This window comes from Saccopteryx leptura, chromosome 13 (assembly GCF_036850995.1).
Source record: "Saccopteryx leptura isolate mSacLep1 chromosome 13, mSacLep1_pri_phased_curated, whole genome shotgun sequence".
In the NCBI taxonomy this organism is placed as follows: domain Eukaryota; kingdom Metazoa; phylum Chordata; class Mammalia; order Chiroptera; family Emballonuridae; genus Saccopteryx; species Saccopteryx leptura.
The window spans coordinates 24,389,626-24,406,735 of NC_089515.1; the positions used below are offsets into that span (position 1 = coordinate 24,389,626).

Consider the following 17,110-nt stretch of genomic DNA (forward strand, 5'->3'; position numbering starts at 1 on the left):
GTGTTATGGGAGGAAGGGTAGTCAAGGAAGAAAAGGAAGAGAAGCAGTTCTATAAATAGTACTACAGTTAGAGTTACTAACTCAATATTCACACACCTTCTTTCTTTCCCTAACTAAGCTAGTAAAGTTTCCAAATAGCTCCTTTGGAAGTATATTTAATAGTGTTGCAAAAATAAGTTACTTATGGATAAATGCAGATCATTCAACTAGCACTTAAGCACTGTATAGCCTTTTTTCTTCTTTTTTTTTCTTTTTTTTGGGGGGGGTGACAGTGACAGAGAGAGGAACAGATAGGGATAGACAGACAGGAAGGGAGAGAGATGAGAAGCATCAATTCTTCATTGCAGCTCCTTAGTCTCCTTAATTGTTGTTCATTGATTGCTTTCTCATATGTGCCTTGACGGGGAGGGGGGGCTGCAGCAGAGCAAGTGACCACTTGCTCAAGTCAGCGACCATGGGGTCATGTCCATGATCCCATGCTCAAGCCAGTGACCCCACACTCAATCTGGTGAGCCCGTGCTCAAGCTGGCAACCTTGAGGTTTCAAACCTGGGTCCCCTGGGTCCCAGTCTGAATGAAGCTCTATTCACTGCGCCACTGCCTGGTCAGGCAGCACTATATAGTCTTAAGAGTCAAAAGGAAAAGTCCATGGAGAAGAAGAGAGAGACAGAACAGAAGATGAGGGAGAGAGAGGTATTGAAGTAGGTGGTAGACAGGGCTGGAAGGGGTATTAGGGCTCTTATCAGGCAAGCACCTTACATGCCTTGCTGATTTGGGGACTCTTGAACAATGGCAAAGGCTTTTAAAATTTTAGAATAAAATAATGTTATCCTAGGGTAGTAGAAAGTCTGTACTATGTATAACTTTTTCATCCAAGTCTAACATTCCTTCCTTTATAATACAATACCTCCTCCGAATTAATTTTTATTTAAAAGCTATATTAGTGTGATTTGACACTTAATTTAAACAAAATGTAATTGTTAGCTACATTTTTAAGTCAGTTTGGGTTCTAATTGCTTAATAACTGTTAACTATCCTTATGTAAAGGAATTACTCTTTAATGAGGGAAGAAACAGGAAAGTGTATCATCTTACTCAACCTAAGGAAAGCACATCATTACTATTCCCTTTCACCTTAATTTTCATTACAGAAAGTCTTAGAAGGCTAGAAGATATAGTCTACAAAAGTTATTCTTTATTGGAACTGTTATTTCACATGAGTGACAAAGACAGGAAATAATGTGGCTTTATAGTTCTAACTAAAGTTTATGCCATTTGTATTTAACAAACCCAAGCAGGACTTTACCCAGGGTACTCTGAGTATGAACTTAATTTGGTGTTATTTAGATTTGCTATCTCCATAAGTTCACTATAATTGTGCAGTTCAAAAAAATTTTTTTTATCAATTTTTAGAGAGAGGTAAGAGAAACATCAATTTGTTGTTCCATTTATTAATGCATTCATTTGTTGATTCTTGTATGATATGTGTCCTGACCGAGGGTAGAACCTGCAACCTTGGCCTATGAGGACAGTGCTCTAACTGACTGAGCTCCATGGCCAGGGCTAGAATTGTGTGTTTTTATATTTTAGTTTTTCTCCCTTTCAGTTTCTCTGTAATATTTTCCTTAATACTATCCCCTTCCTCTTCTTGTAATGCTTCATTTTTTCCAAGGTTCTCAGGCATATCTAACAACTTCAGTTTCGCTGGCTTTTTTCTTTTAAACCCTAAGTGTTCTCCATGAATACATTCTCTGTCTTCCCTTTCTCTGGACTGTGTCAGAGAGACAGAGAGAGACAGGGACAGATAGGGACACACAGGAAGGGAGAGAGAGATGAGAAGCATCAGTTCTTTGTTGCAGCATCTTAGTTGCTGATTGATTGCTTTCTCATGTGTACCTTGACTGGGAGGGGGGGGGGACTCCAGCAGACCGAGTAACCCCTTGCTCAAGCAGCAGCCTTGGACTCAAGCTGGTGAGCCTTGTGCAAACCAAACTAGATGAGTCCACACTCAAGCTGGTGACCTCGGGGTTTTGAACCTGGGTCCTCTGCATCCCAGTACGGCACTCTATCCACTGCACCATTGTCTGGTCAGGCTCTCTGGACTCGTTAAATGAGTTCCTCTAACAGTTTTCATGGCTTCACATTCTATCTGTGCATAGATCAGAGGTCCCCAAACTACGGGCCCGCAGGCCGCATGCGGCCCCCTGAGGCCATTTATCCGGCCCCCGCCGCACTTCCAGAAGAGGCACCTCTTTCATTGGTGGTCAGTGAGAGGAGCATAGTTCCCATTGAAATACTGGTCAGATTGTTGATTTAAATTTACTTATTCTTTATTTTCAATATTGTATTTGTTCCCATTTTGTTTTTTTACTTTAAAATAAGATATGTGCAGTGTGCATAGGGATTTGTTCCTAGTTTTTTTATAGTCCGGCCCTCCAACGGTCTGAGGGACAGTGAACTGGCCCCCTGTGTAAAAAGTTTGGGGACCCCTGGCATAGATGTTCTCTCTCAAACCTGAATCTCTGTTTAAGTGTTTGACGCTTGTTTCTAATTGCCTATAAAAATCTGTTTACTTTGAGCTTAATGTATCCATAATAAAACTCCTTTTACATCTACCTATTATCCAGTTTTCATATTTCTGCTGATGGAACAATTACCCTCTGAGAGACACCTTAATGTGAACATCGTGAACATCATTATCTTTGGTTTTTAATTTTCTTTTTTGAACATCATTATCTTTGATTTTTTATGTCCCTTATCTGCCACATCCAGTCAGATGCCTAGTCTTGCTCATTTTACTTTGACAGACCCTCTGGAATACATTCTTCCCTTTAATTTCTTTTGACATTTACTCTAGGATAGGCCCCTACTGCTGCTCTCATCTAGACCACTGCAGTAACCACTTAACTGATTTCATAGTCCTTTAACTCAGCTAGCTTTTGTGTCATAATAAATACTTCAGGATTTAGTAGCTTAAACAGTGACCATTTTATTTAAGCTCAAAATTCTGAGACTCATCTGGACAATTCTACTGGGGTTCCTCAACTGATCTGGAATGGCGTCTCACATGCGGCTGTTGGCAGCCTGTCAGCTGGGGTGCCTCATTTTTGCATGTAGCCTTTTCTTCTCCAGCAGGTTCTCTCTCATTTACACAGTAGTCTCAGAGTTCCCAGTGCAGCAAGAGTAGGGAAGCCCCAGTGCACAGTTTTCTAAGTCTCTCTTTGGATCCCATTTATTGCTATTCAAGCCTATATTCAAGGATGTAGTCTCATAACTGGAGGAACTACAAAGTCATAACAAAGAGATTAGGAAGAATTTGTGCCATTTTTGCAACATATGACATTTATTTTTCCATTTTATCCTAAAACTGCAACTGATTTAATATTTTTACAATTCAGCTTTGCTGACTTGATCCCTCCATTTGAACAGTGCCAGTGGTACTCTCTTGCCCTTGAACGAAGAATACCATGATCTGCCTCAATTTACTTTTCTAGTTTTATTTTTCTCTTCTCCCCTTTCTTTAGTCAAATTGGACTAGCTTCTGAATTGGTCTGCTTAGCCTTTAAGACCAGCTCATATGACACCACTTTTACGAATCCTTCCTAAATTATTCTCTCCTCAACCCTTTAAGTTGAAATGGTCTCTCCTTCCTCAGTTTTCTGATAGCTCTTTGCATCTTTCTTGTGGTTATAATTTTTTTACCTTGTTATAATTGTCCCTTACCAGACTAAAATTTTTTTAAGGGCTGGAACCTAAGTTTGTTCATCTTCATGGGTAATGTTTATCTACCTTGAATGTAGCCATCAGAATATTTGAATGATGAATATTTCTCACAGTTATTATAATATTAGTTTTTTGAGTATCAATTAATTAAAATTTTTTTCTTTCAGACCAGAAACTAGAGAACAGTATCCAAATAAATTTATCCAACGAGATGACACTGAAAGATTTTATATTCTGAATACACTATTCAACCTACCAGGTAGACTCATTCTGTGCTTCTATACTGATACTTTATTTTCTATGATTATTTGCCTTTGCTCAGGGGAAGTAAACTAAGTTTGAATCATCTCACTTATAGCTTCTGAATATCTATTCTTCATTTTCAGAAACCTACCTGTTGGCCTGCCTAGTAGATTTTTTTACTAATTGTCCCAGATATACCAGGTATGTATATGCTGTAATTTTTTTCCGTTGATTTAAAGAAAAATTAATGTACAGGGTTTTAGAGAACTGGCCATTGTAGGTCTTTTCTGCTTTTCTGAAGTGAATTTAGTGCTAGTGAGAGATGCCTCATTGCCAGCCTGAGAGATGGAACAGCACCAGCAGCTCCATGCAGGCTCTCACCTCCCACTCGGCCCCTCTCCTTGCCAGTGTGCTGCAGCCATGTTTGGAAGGGACCACTTCTGATTGGCTTCTCCTGGGAATGAAGACGGCCAGCAGAGGTGCTAATTGTGACAACTGAGTGGGAGGTTTGTGTGATGATTATCTGTCCAAGCAGAATTACACTAAAACCCCCCTACTCATTTCACAGCAGCTACCCAGGAGCCATTCAGGGATGGTAACGTAGTTTAATTCCCAGGTCCAGCAAGATTTAGATTGAGGAATAATATTGTTTAGCCTTCCTAAAGTGAAATTTTGCTTAAGTCTTGAATAAGTTACCTATCCTCGCCCTTTTAGGGAATTGCATAACCACTGCTGAAAGTTCTGCCATATGTGCCAGAGTTTGCTAACTTCCTATCCTCTTTATGCCTTACCCACTTCATGGCACTAGTTGGTAGACTGCTAAGTCACTAGCTAAATAGAAAATAGGCAGTACCTTTGTATCTACAGACAGCAGAAAAGTCAGGGTGGAGAGAACCTAATTACCAATTTTAAGTTAGAAATGTTTCTTTCTTTCATGGGAACCTGTTTTTTTAAAAGTGATCTATAAAAGAACTTGATATTTTTTAATGGGCCTTTTAGCTTCCATTCAATATATTCTATCACTTTATATTTGTTCACCGTTATTGTATTCCATTGAACCACTAGAGTCATCTCTGGTAGGCAAAATGGATTTCCATTAGGGAGTAATTAATTTTCCTAATTAGCCAGCACCTTGATCCATGTGATAATGGAATCTTTGGGTCCCTGGGCAGTGTGTGCTATTTTATTTAACCTCCTTTGAATTCCCTGTCATGTTCTTTTCATCTTTCTATAGCTGTGAAACAGGGTTTAAAGATGGGGACCTCTTCATGTCTTACCGGAGCATGTTCCAGGATGTCAGGGATGCTGTTGACTGGGTTCATTACAAGGTACCTAGGAGCTGCTGCTTTACTTACTTATCCACTGGCATGTGTTTGATATAGTCTGGCCTTCACTTTCCAAGTGAAAATAGAGCAGAATTTTCCCTCTTAAAAACAAACAAAATGGATTTGCCCCCTAGTGATAGCTCTCTAAAATACTTTTGTTCTTGTTTTTGATTGTCCTGCTTTCGGAGGTAAAACTGGTCTTTCCTTAATGGTGGTGCTTGGTTTCTAGGTCTTATTACAGTTTGTATTTCCCAAACATACTTAGAAGAGATTTAAGTATTAATATTATACTTGCTGTATCCTGTGGGGATAACTATGATCCATTTTATTTCAAATACCTTCCACTTAACTAATAGCATTAATAAATACTATAGTTGCATTTACTATAAATTTTAATGAGTAAAATATGAAATGCCTTTTGATTTCTAGTTTAAAATAATAGTTTTATATTTTAAAACATTTTGGAGGCAGATTTGGAGCTAACCACACCTGTTCATTTATCCTGGCCTTCTCTAGTGTGTCTGTCTGCTTTCTATTTTGGTAAATACTTAAATGGGTTGACAGTCTTATAAACCGTTAAAGCCTGCTTTTGTTCTTATTTCTTTTTTTCTTCCCCTAGGGCTCCCTTAAGGAAAAGACAGTTGAAAATCTTGAGAAGTATGTAGTCAAAGATGTAAGTAATAAAGGGAAGTCTACATGATAGCTTATTTTACCTATTAGGGAAATTAATAACAAGCCTACTTATAATGAAATATATAAGAGAAGGTATTTTTATCTTGGCATATATGCCAAGTATAATTACCAGGAGTTTTCAGCCATAGCATAGGGCTAGGTACAGCTTTCCCTGCTTGTTGATAGTCAAGAAGGCTCAGTATTCCATATGTCCATGTAGCTCTAATTATAATAGCAGCTGCAGGGGTGACTGTGTACTGAGTGACTGCATGCATTCTCTCCTTTAATCTTCATGCAACCTTGACTTAGCAATTGTTATCTTTGCTTTATTGATGAAAAAACTGAGGAATAAAGGGATTAAATAACTTGACCAAGGTCATACTGTTAGTAGTAAACCAAATCATAACCACCATACTAGATCATCTAAAAAAAATGTACATATATATAACTTATTTAAATTTTCTTTTTACCTATCAACAAGTAATAACAAAAGCTTTAAAATATCTTAAAATATATACATTAGTGGAAAACCTAATAAAATTCAGAAAAATCTGTAGTTATTAATAGTATTGTGTCAATGTTAATTTCTTAGTTTTGGTAATTCTGCTGTGGTTATGTAAGATGTTAATATTAAGGGAAGCTGGATGAAGATTATTTGGAAACCTTCTCTACTATACTGCTTACAGAAATTAGGGGATATTTCAAAATGAATATGAAGCAATAAAATATCCCCTAATTTTTGTGAGCAGTATATTTTTTACAACTTTAAGTCTGAAATTATTTCAAAATAAAATGTAAACACACAGTTCCTTTTCTTACAGAGGAAAAGTAGCATAATGCTGTATTTTCTCAAAGTACTTTGGTAAAGATTTCTTATTGTTTTCAGTCTGTATACCTCCTGTTTCCCCTCCATTCCCACCTCAATCCTTGTTTCAAAAAGAACACTGAGGAGTTCAGGAGAGGTCCAGGAGAGTTTCTATAAAGGAGCCTATTTACCGTGAGAGAAGGAAAATGTGTTTTTCTTTCTGGTTATATGAGGAATTAGAATTTCCTTATGTACCTATAGGTGGGTCTGGGCTTTCTAGATTGTATCCTGCACATGTCATTTCAACTCTGCAAGGTATTTTTTAAAAAAATGAAAGTACATAAAGTGAAGTGGTATCTAGTAGTTTCCATGTAGAGGATTTTGTTGGTAATGTTTAAAATCAGTTTCTCCTGATCTCTAACACATCTAATTGACATACTAAGATTACAAGGTAATCTAAATTCTTTCCTGAGGCAGACATGAGGAATGAGATATATTTTTAATAAGCACATAATTATTATGCATCATTTTATATATAAAATCTATATATTATATACACCATGTTATACTTAATTTATGCACAATGATAATGTGGTTTCTAAATGCAAAAATCAGAAACCATCCAGCCAACTTTTGAAGAGCATGTCCTGTTCTTATTTCAGTGGATGAAAGTCCAGTATATGACTAAAACACATATGTATTTGTGTTTCACTCATTATTATATTACATTTCAGGGAAAACTGCCTTTGCTTCTGAGCCGGATGAAGGAAGTAGGGAAAGTATTTCTTGCCACCAATAGTGACTATAAATATACAGATGTAAGTGTTTAATACTCATATTTATTTATACAGAGGAATTTTTTTGGCCTAAAGAACTGTGAAGATAATGAGGTGGATAGTAGTTTATTAAGGGTAGTTTTTGACATTTCTTTTTTAAAGCAGTGAAAAGAGCAAAATTATGTATGTAGCACCAGATCTACATCAAAGTGATTTTCAAGTTTTTCTAAGCATTTTTTTTTTTAAAATTCAGTGTGGAGGGGAGGCAGAGAGACAGACTCCTGCATGTGCCCTGACCAGGATCTACCCGGCAAGCCCACATGGGGGTGTTGCTCTGTTGCTCAGCAGCCAAGCTCTTCTTAGTGCCTGAGGGTAAGGCCATGGAGCCATCCTCAGCATCAGTAGCAAACTTGCTCCAGCTCCAATCGAGTTATGGCTGCAGGAGGGGAATAGAGAGAGCAGTGAGAGGGGAAGGGATGGAGAAGCAGATGGGCGCTTCTCCTATGTGCCCTGACCGGTAATCAAACCCGGGACATCACATGCCAGGCAGACACTCTACCACTGAGCCAACTGGTCAGGGCCTCTAAGTATTTCTTTTGACTATTTTCCCTGATTAAAATTGGCTACTTGAACATTTTAATTTGGGGTTTAAACATTGGTGCTAATCAAAAGGCTTCTGTGTCTCTTTGGTACATCATTTATATAAATTTAAGTCATTCCCTTTATTGCCCTCCCTTCCTGCTGTTGGGAGCCAGGCAGCAATAGATAGTGCAAAGATGTTTTGATTCTTAGCCATCAAGTTTTACTACTGCTTAACTTACACTTTGTTTTGTTCATTTTTGCCATGATTAAAGCATGTAGGAAAGCCGATTTAACTCCTTAAGTTCATCTTACTTTTGCTAAGACAGTTATAAGTTCATAGTATCAGCAAGCAGCTCAAGCTGCTTCTCAAGCCTCTTTATGTAAAATCTTGACTTAGAAATCTGGTGATTTGGAATAAGCAGTCTTACAAAGCCAGTGGTTTACTGTCTTGATTAGTAGTGTCGAGGAACAGTAGTAAGAAGGCCAAGGTATGTTATTTCCATGTGAGTCATTTTCTCTGTTCTTACCTCAGAAGACCCTTACTTCCAAAAATGTGTTCCAGTCCACTAGAAGAATTAGGGGGATATGGATGAATATGTACAAGATTGTCTCCTAGAAGAAATCCATGTTCTACTGAGAATGTCAGAAGCTTTTGTATCTTTGTTATAATGAAGCATTAATTTATAGCTTTCATAAACTTTAGTGAAAATGAGAATGTAATGAATCCTATATAAAAGATATGTCTTATGAAAAGTTTGTGTGTGATTGTAGTGGTTTATATCTTTTGTAGTAGTATATGGATCTTATGTTGGATTTTTTTTCCCCAGAAAATTATGACTTACCTGTTTGATTTCCCACATGGCCCCAAGGTACTGTATGTAAGTTAATAGACCATTGCTTTTAGTAATGAATATATTTAATCACCCTGGAATATTGATATTAAGGAATTAGGACCCATTCAGAAATCTTCATTAACATTTGAGTTAATGCAGATGCAGGTATAATTTAAAGTCACTAGCAATTTGAAAAATTAATAGACAAATAAAAGAGATGTTCATGTGGCAGTTAGTAGGATGGGATCAAAATAATTTTATGCCCAAGAATTTCTATGCAGAGTTAAGTTTGGAATTTTCAGGTTAAAGAAGATAACTTGATGAAAAGAAGAAAATGGGTATATTCTTGGCAACTTCTAGGTTCTGCTATTAGTTATTGATGAGTTTTGTGCCAAGGGGACAGTTAACCTTGATAATTAGCAGAGAGGTCTTTATTCCTGCAATGTGGTTCACTTAGATTTAAGGACTATTCATTGCAATTTAATCATATTAATTTTAGGATTTTTCAAGTAAATATTGGTAAATTCCTATTTTGAGATCACCCAAAAGCACAGCATGACCCTAAAGGATTAATTTCATGGTTCAATTTCAGGATGGAAATAATGTTAATGGGCATAACTTTTACCATTACTGCTGTAGTTAACCTTTAGTATGAGCAAAAGCCCTTATATACCTACAGCCATCATTCTGAGGTCATAACCAGTAAAGTTTCCTAATGGTTCCATGTTATTTTGTATACTATTTCAGTTCTGACGCCTATCTGCCTCTCTCTTGTCGCTTGGATATTGATCTACATCTTTCCTTAGCCCCCTTGCGCCTCTTTTAGCCCATTTCAGAGTGTGAGCCCCCACTTTCTTTCATATATTAAATTTCTCTGAAATAAATTAATTAGTAGATGACATTATATAAAATGTAGAGATTAGTCATTAATTTATATTTCCACCTTGCCTGCTTCCAAAAGAATGTGGCTTATAATACAACACAGTATGTTTTTTACATAATAAAATAGTGGGGTTTTCTGATGTTACTTAGTGTTTCTACATTCCTTGCATCTGAGTGAGAGTAATATGCCTTAAGGACAGGAATGATATTTCAGCTTCTGCTATTTTCCTTTATCAGCCTGGGAGTTCCCATCGACCATGGCAATCCTACTTTGACCTGATCTTGGTGGATGCACGGAAACCACTCTTTTTTGGAGAAGGCACAGTACTGCGTCAGGTGGATACTGTAAGTTGAGAAGCTGATGTCTGTCTGCTTGCACACTATCCTTCATGTTTCTCCTCCCACTCCTCTTGTCTAAGGAAACAGGCATTTTTAACTACTTAGCTGTGTCTCTCTTTTGAAATTGTTCTAAGACTTTTAGTCTTAATAAAAAGAGCTGAAAAATTCAGAAGAATATAATTCAATAGTGCCTTTTATTTGGTTGCCTAGCCAAGTAGCGTTTTGTGTAGAGATTGTGATCGGATGATAAAGTATTACAAAGTCCATATTCTCTTCTCACAGAAGACTGGCAAGCTGAAAATTGGTACCTACACAGGCCCCTTACAGCATGGTATTGTTTACTCAGGAGGTGAGTCATAGACTTCTCTTCATTTAGTGTACATCTTTGCTTAGACCTCACCATGAAAGCATCAGTGTCCTCCTAGCACGGTGGCATGCATATCCTTTAGTATTCTAAAGATGTTATCTACTGAAGGTAAATACTTCATTCCCCTGCTAATGCAACAGGAGTCAGGGAAAATGGGTTTGAGTTTAGAATGTCCTAACAAATCTTTGATTTTCACTAAAACGACCTTTCCCCGCCCCCTGTCTTTCTTGACCCTATTTGAGACTTTTTCTTAGTGTCCTGGAGTCATTTGGGATTGTTCGCAGGGGGTGGACACCAATGCATATTTTGTTGGAGAAACAGTTGAACAAAGCCAACTTAATGGCAAGTCAGTGTGAGAAAAAGTGGTGGTTCTTTTGAGGGTCACAGTCATCACTGAAGCTGAGACATGTAGTTTTGTTGCTCTTTGATTTGGTCAGCACATTGGAGCTGAGGGCCTTGTCTTCGAGGCAATAAAAAGAATGATGAGAAAAAGACAATTGTGGTTCTTTGTATTTAAGAAAGGTGAGCCCTTTTTCTAGTGTATTCCTCACATAATTGTAAGAATAAAATTAACATAGCATATAATGGTTATGAGAATGCTGGTTTTTTAATATGGGAAAATTTTTGTTATTTATTCTACCATTTTAGGTTCATCTGATACAATCTGTGATCTGTTGGGAGCCAAGGGCAAGGACATTTTGTATATTGGAGATCACATTTTTGGGGACATTTTAAAATCAAAGAAACGGCAAGGGTGGCGGACTTTCTTGGTGATTCCTGAACTTGCACAGGAACTTCATGTCTGGACTGATAAGAGTGGTAAGGAGCCATTACTGATATTATACATCTTTGGCACATGAGTTTATATAAATGGCCAGCTGTGAATCAGTCCTTTGATGAACCATTCCTTTTTGTGCATGGGGGGGTCAGAGGTAGTCAAAAGTTGGGCCCCAATAGTGATTTGCATGCCTCCTTCCCAGTTAGCCAGCTAGTTCACAGATGTCTAGAATTTGAAGAAATATGAGGCTGTCTTATCCAGCTTTCTTTTTGAATCCCTTCAAGTCTAACATGTTAATGTTACTCCCTGAGTTGTTACAGTATTAGCTAACCTGTGAACTCCACTCTCCTCTGTCTTCCCCGATTTGTCCAACTGTGCTGCTAGTTGTCTTTCTGCTGCCAGCTCAGATCTATGATTCTGGGGCATTGATGACTCTTAAGTGTTACTTGCCTCCTGATACATTTTATTTGCTCTTTTGAGAAGTCGAGAATGGGGCCAAATTCCCTACTCTGAACTGAGCTATGCTGCAGACAGAAACGTGCACTGTGGATTTAGCTGTGTAAAGATGTGACACTCAGGCTCTTCAGCCAGTCCTAGCTAGCGTCCCAGAGTGTGGTGCCAGGTAATGCCTGCAGGCCCATAGGCAAGTTACTGAGACACCCTCTGCCTTAGTTTCCTCAAATGTGAGAATGAGGATAGTAGCTATTCTACCTCATAAAGCTGATGAGACCTAACTGAGGTACTGTGTGTATAAAGGAGGTATAGGTAACGGCCCTTCTCAACTAGGGTTCCTCATCTGAACCACAGAACACAGAAAATGACTGTTCTCCCAGAGACAGCACATAAAGAAAAGATGTGTTATATGTATGGTTACATTAAGGCTTCTCTTTGGGGAACCTAAATGGAGAGGAGCTGAAACAGAAAAGCACGCAGCAGATGCCGGCAGTGGTACTCTGTACTTATCAGTGGAATATTCTAGCTAGCCTTTTATCCACATTTTGAACTTTTCACCTATGAAGTTTCTTTTTGATTTGACTATTTCCTAGACTTGTAACTCTGGACAAGTCACCTCATTCTCTGTTGATAATTTGCTTTGCTGACACACCTGAAATAGGGTGTGAACTGGCACTTCGTAAGCTTAGACTCAGCATCCATTGGGAATGAGAGTTGTAGACAGTGGTGTTTCAGCAGGAAGAAAGGTAATTAAAGGGAAATTGCATGTTCAAACACTGCCGGGCTGCAGGCAGGGTATCTGGGTTTTTCTGAAGGGTGGGGAGGAAGTTATTTTACATATTTACCTATGACTTTACTTTTCAGTCATATCTGTAACATTTTAATATAGCTTCAGTAGTTAAAAAACTGGATATTTTTATTTTGATTTAAAGATTTCCTTTTTCCTTCCAAACCTTAACTAGCACTTTTTGAAGAGCTTCAGAGCTTGGATATTTTCTTGGCTGAACTCTATAAGTAAGTGATTTTCCTAAGTCTAAAATTTTTTCCCCTAAAACCCATCTACCTTTTTGGGAGTCATCTGAAGAGATGTCCTTTCTGGAGATTTAACTGGGTTGTCTTTTGTCTCCAGGCACCTTGACAGCAGCAGCAATGAACGCCCGGACATTAGCTCCATCCAGAGACGTATTAAGGTATCTGAATGGGATTTGGGAGAAAACTTGTGATTTTCATATTTCTGATTTATACAGGGACTGGCACATAGCCAATGCTCAAATATTTTTTTGAATGAACTGACAGTCTTGTTTGTTTTAGAAAGTAACTCATGACATGGACATGTGCTACGGGATGATGGGAAGCCTGTTCCGCAGCGGCTCCCGGCAGACCCTCTTTGCCAGTCAGGTGATGCGCTATGCTGATCTCTACGCAGCATCTTTCATCAATTTGCTGTATTATCCATTCAGCTACCTCTTCAGAGCTGCCCATGTTTTGGTGAGTTAAAAGCTTTAAGCTACTACTTACAGTCAGCATACTCTTCAGGTTGAGATTTTCAACCAGCTCTGTGGGACGGCACAGCATTGTTTGGATTACTCCTTTATAATGTGCAAAGCCCAATGGTGGGTTGCACAACAAGAGTCTAAGAAAGTATGATCAAGATAGAATGTTACAGGGTATAACTTTACTCTGAAATCTACTCTATTTACAGGTTGTTTGAATGGTGCAGGCTTCCCTCTTTTGTTAGTCCTAAATGAGAGAAATGTGGTGTTTATATTCCTATGTTCTGATACTGATCTACGTGTCAGGACTTTTTGCTCTGAAATAGGAAGTAAGGGTCTCTCCTCTCCTATCTTACCACTTTCCACTATCGTACACAATCTGGGCACAATTCTGAGGTTTGAGGAAAGATAGTGCAAGGGAGTTCCAGGAAGATACTTCAGTATCTCAACTGCCCTGGCCTCAGGTCCATAGACATCTCTGCATGGCCATCTAAAGAGGGAGAGGTGGATAGTTCTTAGAAGTCACTGATGATAAGAGAGGTCAGGAGGTTTCCCAGCTCTGAGAGCAGCCACTGCTGCTTTCTTGGAACTTAAGTGAATATAGTAAATAGCATTTTACAATTTGCTGGAAAGTGGGAACATGAGACTGAAGATCTTTTAAAAGAACCAAAGCATCAAGAATTAGTAAGTTGTGTGGGCTGGATTCCTGCTGGGAATTGTATTCATGTAGTGATGGTCACCAGTGAAGTGGAACTTGTTTCTAACCAGTGAAAGATGTCAAATAGTAAAGATTCCTGTTCGTATTTACCCAGTAGATCTTCACTGGTTTCTAAAAAGTTTAGGCACAAAGAAACACACTCAAGCAGAAAGCTGTGTCCTCATGAGTTCTGATGGTAAATTTCATGTGATTTTTAAGTTAGGAAGAGTGGGGGAAAGTGTAGCAGCTTACTGTGGAGCAGTACTTAAAGGAAGATGGAATTATGAAAGAACAGCATTAGTTACAGTTGGAGAAGATGGACAAATATTGTCAAAGACTGGAATGCTAAGATCAAGTTGAGCTCAGCAAGGAACACAAGTGTATGCAGTAGTGTGGGGCCCATATTGAAAAGTTCTTTGCACAGCAGGCAAGCAGCTGATCATTAAACCTCTCCAACTAAATGTTTATTTTACAATGGAAAGCTCATGATGACATTATTTTAAAAGGAGTTTGGAACTCTGTCAATGATTTAATTTTATCTACTGGTGAAGACTATAAATATAAGGTATGGGATAGTTAAAAATGGCCACCCTCTGCACAATTCACAACCTCATGATAATTGTGTTACCTCAGTTGTCTGGGCTCCAGATGGAGAATTATTTGCTGTTGGGTTATTTCATACTTTATGCTTGTGTGATAAAACTGGTGGCCACATGCTGGACAAAGGCCCGCCCCGGGCAGCATGTGTAGTGTTGCCTGGTTAATCGATGGCACTCAGACTGCTGGAGCCTACAGACATGCTCTTTTTGGTGCAGCAGTGTTGGGACTGGAAAAAATTTCAAGTAACAATCAAAAGAAGGACCATGCAGATTCATAATGTTCTTAATGATGCAGTGGATTTACTGGAATTCTGGGATAGAATCAGACTAGTCAGCCAGAAATTACGTGCAGGTCCATGAAAGAGTTAACCACCCTGATGTAGTATGGAGGTTAGACCCGATGATCTTAGCCAAATTTGCTTATGCTCAGGGTGATTTCTGCCTTAGCGGTCCCCAAAATAATTGTTTTCACTGGCCTCCAAGTATAAAAAGGTTGAAAACCACTGCATTAAAGCATCTTTGAACTATTAAAAAAAAGAGGGAGAAGGGTTAGGATGTAGGAAGTAGCTATTTTGCTCCACATGCTTTCTGAACTTCTTTGTTCTAGATGCCTCACGAATCAACAGTGGAGCACACACACGTCGATATCAATGAGATGGAGTCCCCCCTCGCCACCCGGAACCGTACTTCAGTGGATTTCAAAGATACTGACTACAAGCGGCACCAGCTGACAAGATCGATTAGTGAGATTAAACCCCCCAACCTCTTCCCACTGGCCCCCCAGGAAATTACACACTGCCATGATGAAGATGATGATGAGGAGGAAGAAGAGGAAGAGGAATAAGGAAGAAAACCAAAACTCTGAGCACCCATTAAACAAGTTCTGGCAGGACTCACAGGAGCAGACCATGTCCCTGTTTGGGTCCTAGCGGGAGGGGGGCACTCCATCACAGGTATATCTGTAAAGTGTCTGAAGACCTTAAGACATTCTTATCCTAGGGAGATACTTGTTTTAGTTTTGTGTGTCTGCACTCTTTACAGATAGTTCAAAATTGTAATGGGGTCTGTATTGGAAAAAAGTAAGGGTGACGCTGGGCTGAACTGCATGCCGATGGCTCCGTCGTGGCTGTGACACTGTGTCCTTGTCTTGTTTCATCATCAGTGTGTTGAAGGGTCTCAGAGTGGAGCAGGAAGATGGTGGAAAGAGGTGATCCAAAAATGCTGTTAGGTTACAAACTGTGCTTATCCAAAATCCGTCTTTTCCAGTGCATTATATAGTATTGTGTATCACTGGAGAAATACATTGTTTCCATTATCAAATGTAGTCTTCTGTTAAGGTCAAGATTTCTTTTACAAGCTTTTAAGTGTCCTCAGTGTCTCTGGTCAGGCTGTTGTCCGTCAGTGGCTTTGCAAAAGTGTTCTCTACTTGCCATAGGGCTGATCTGGAATGGACTTCGGTGATTTCCTTTTGAGTCAAAAGTCTTCATCTTTTTCTGTTCTGTGATTGATACCAAAAATGCCTTTTTGTTTTAATCTTTTTTTCATCCAGGATAAATCTATAGGAAGAAATTAGCTGAAAGAGGACAAAGGAGCAAGCCCCCCAAAAGTATTACAGCACAGCTGAGTAAGAGTCACTAGTGGGGCTACATCATGTGCTCATGCTGCCCATTCCAGCCCTCTCTGGCCTCGAGTGAATGCTGCATTTCCGTGTCAGGCAGCAGAAGATGGAAAGGGGCTCTGAGCCAGAACCTTCCTAAAGCAGAGGGCACAATCAGTGTAAATAAATTCACTTCAAAATGCCAAGTGAAGTCACTTCTTGTTGTTTTGAACAAGAACGGATCATTACTGTATACTTCAGGGGGTGTTAAAATTGCCTCCCAGTACAGTGAAAGTTGTTAACAGTATTTTTAACAGTGGTGTAGACTCTAACCTTCATATATTTCTTTCATTCTTATTGTCATTGGTCAACATGGGAGGGTAGATTAGCTGCTCTAGAATTCAATAAAATATACTATTTCTCATACTGACTTTGACCCCTGCTGTAGTAACTGTTGGGTTTAGGTTTAGCTCAGTGACAACCATTTGACATTCTCAAAAGAAATATAGTGTAGCATGACTAATTAGTGATTAAACATATATAGCACTTAAAGAGGCCTCAAGTTTTTCACGGATGTTTTCTGGTAATAGGATACAGTTGTTTAGCCAAAGCTATATTACCTCACCACTTTCAATATTACAGCTTTACACTAAGTCACGTCAAGACCCATGCATTGTAACAACGGTATCTATTAGGAATCTCACGTTAGAAATGCTATGCAAATAGCAATTAATAGATACTGTCTTGCTTTAAATTGTAGAGAATGTGGTCATGGTCACCCCAGCTATTAATTATTCAAGATAAAGATGTTGCCCAATTTGACATGGTCTTAAATTTTCTCAAAGCCGAGAAATTTCTAAGTGACTTAACTACACAGCTAATAACAGAAGGTAAATTTACATACCTTCTCTTTTACAGCAAGGACCAGCATGAGCACTTCGCTTTAAT

General features: G+C 38.7%; 1 protein-coding gene across 9 annotated transcripts in view; it reads left to right on the top strand.

The window, feature by feature from the left end:
- NT5C2 (5'-nucleotidase, cytosolic II) overlaps window positions 1–16,588 on the top strand; it is a 191,614-nt gene extending 175,026 nt beyond the window's left edge. For 7 of the 9 annotated variants that reach the window (XM_066354742.1, XM_066354741.1, XM_066354746.1 and 4 more), the window contains 13 exons: window positions 3,889–3,980; window positions 4,108–4,165; window positions 5,199–5,292; window positions 5,909–5,962; window positions 7,501–7,584; window positions 8,952–9,002; window positions 10,077–10,184; window positions 10,461–10,527; window positions 11,194–11,364; window positions 12,739–12,790; window positions 12,906–12,966; window positions 13,088–13,264; window positions 15,173–16,588. In XM_066354742.1, coding sequence (XP_066210839.1) covers window positions 3,889–3,980; window positions 4,108–4,165; window positions 5,199–5,292; window positions 5,909–5,962; window positions 7,501–7,584; window positions 8,952–9,002; window positions 10,077–10,184; window positions 10,461–10,527; window positions 11,194–11,364; window positions 12,739–12,790; window positions 12,906–12,966; window positions 13,088–13,264; window positions 15,173–15,409 — 1,306 coding nt within the window. In that variant the 3' untranslated portion in view covers window positions 15,410–16,588. The remainder of the gene's footprint in view (window positions 1–3,888; window positions 3,981–4,107; window positions 4,166–5,198; window positions 5,293–5,908; window positions 5,963–7,500; window positions 7,585–8,951; window positions 9,003–10,076; window positions 10,185–10,460; window positions 10,528–11,193; window positions 11,365–12,738; window positions 12,791–12,905; window positions 12,967–13,087; window positions 13,265–15,172) is intronic. The other 2 variants (XM_066354745.1, XM_066354747.1) reach the window with 1 other exon arrangement.
- The last annotated feature ends 522 nt before the right edge of the window (window positions 16,589–17,110 follow it).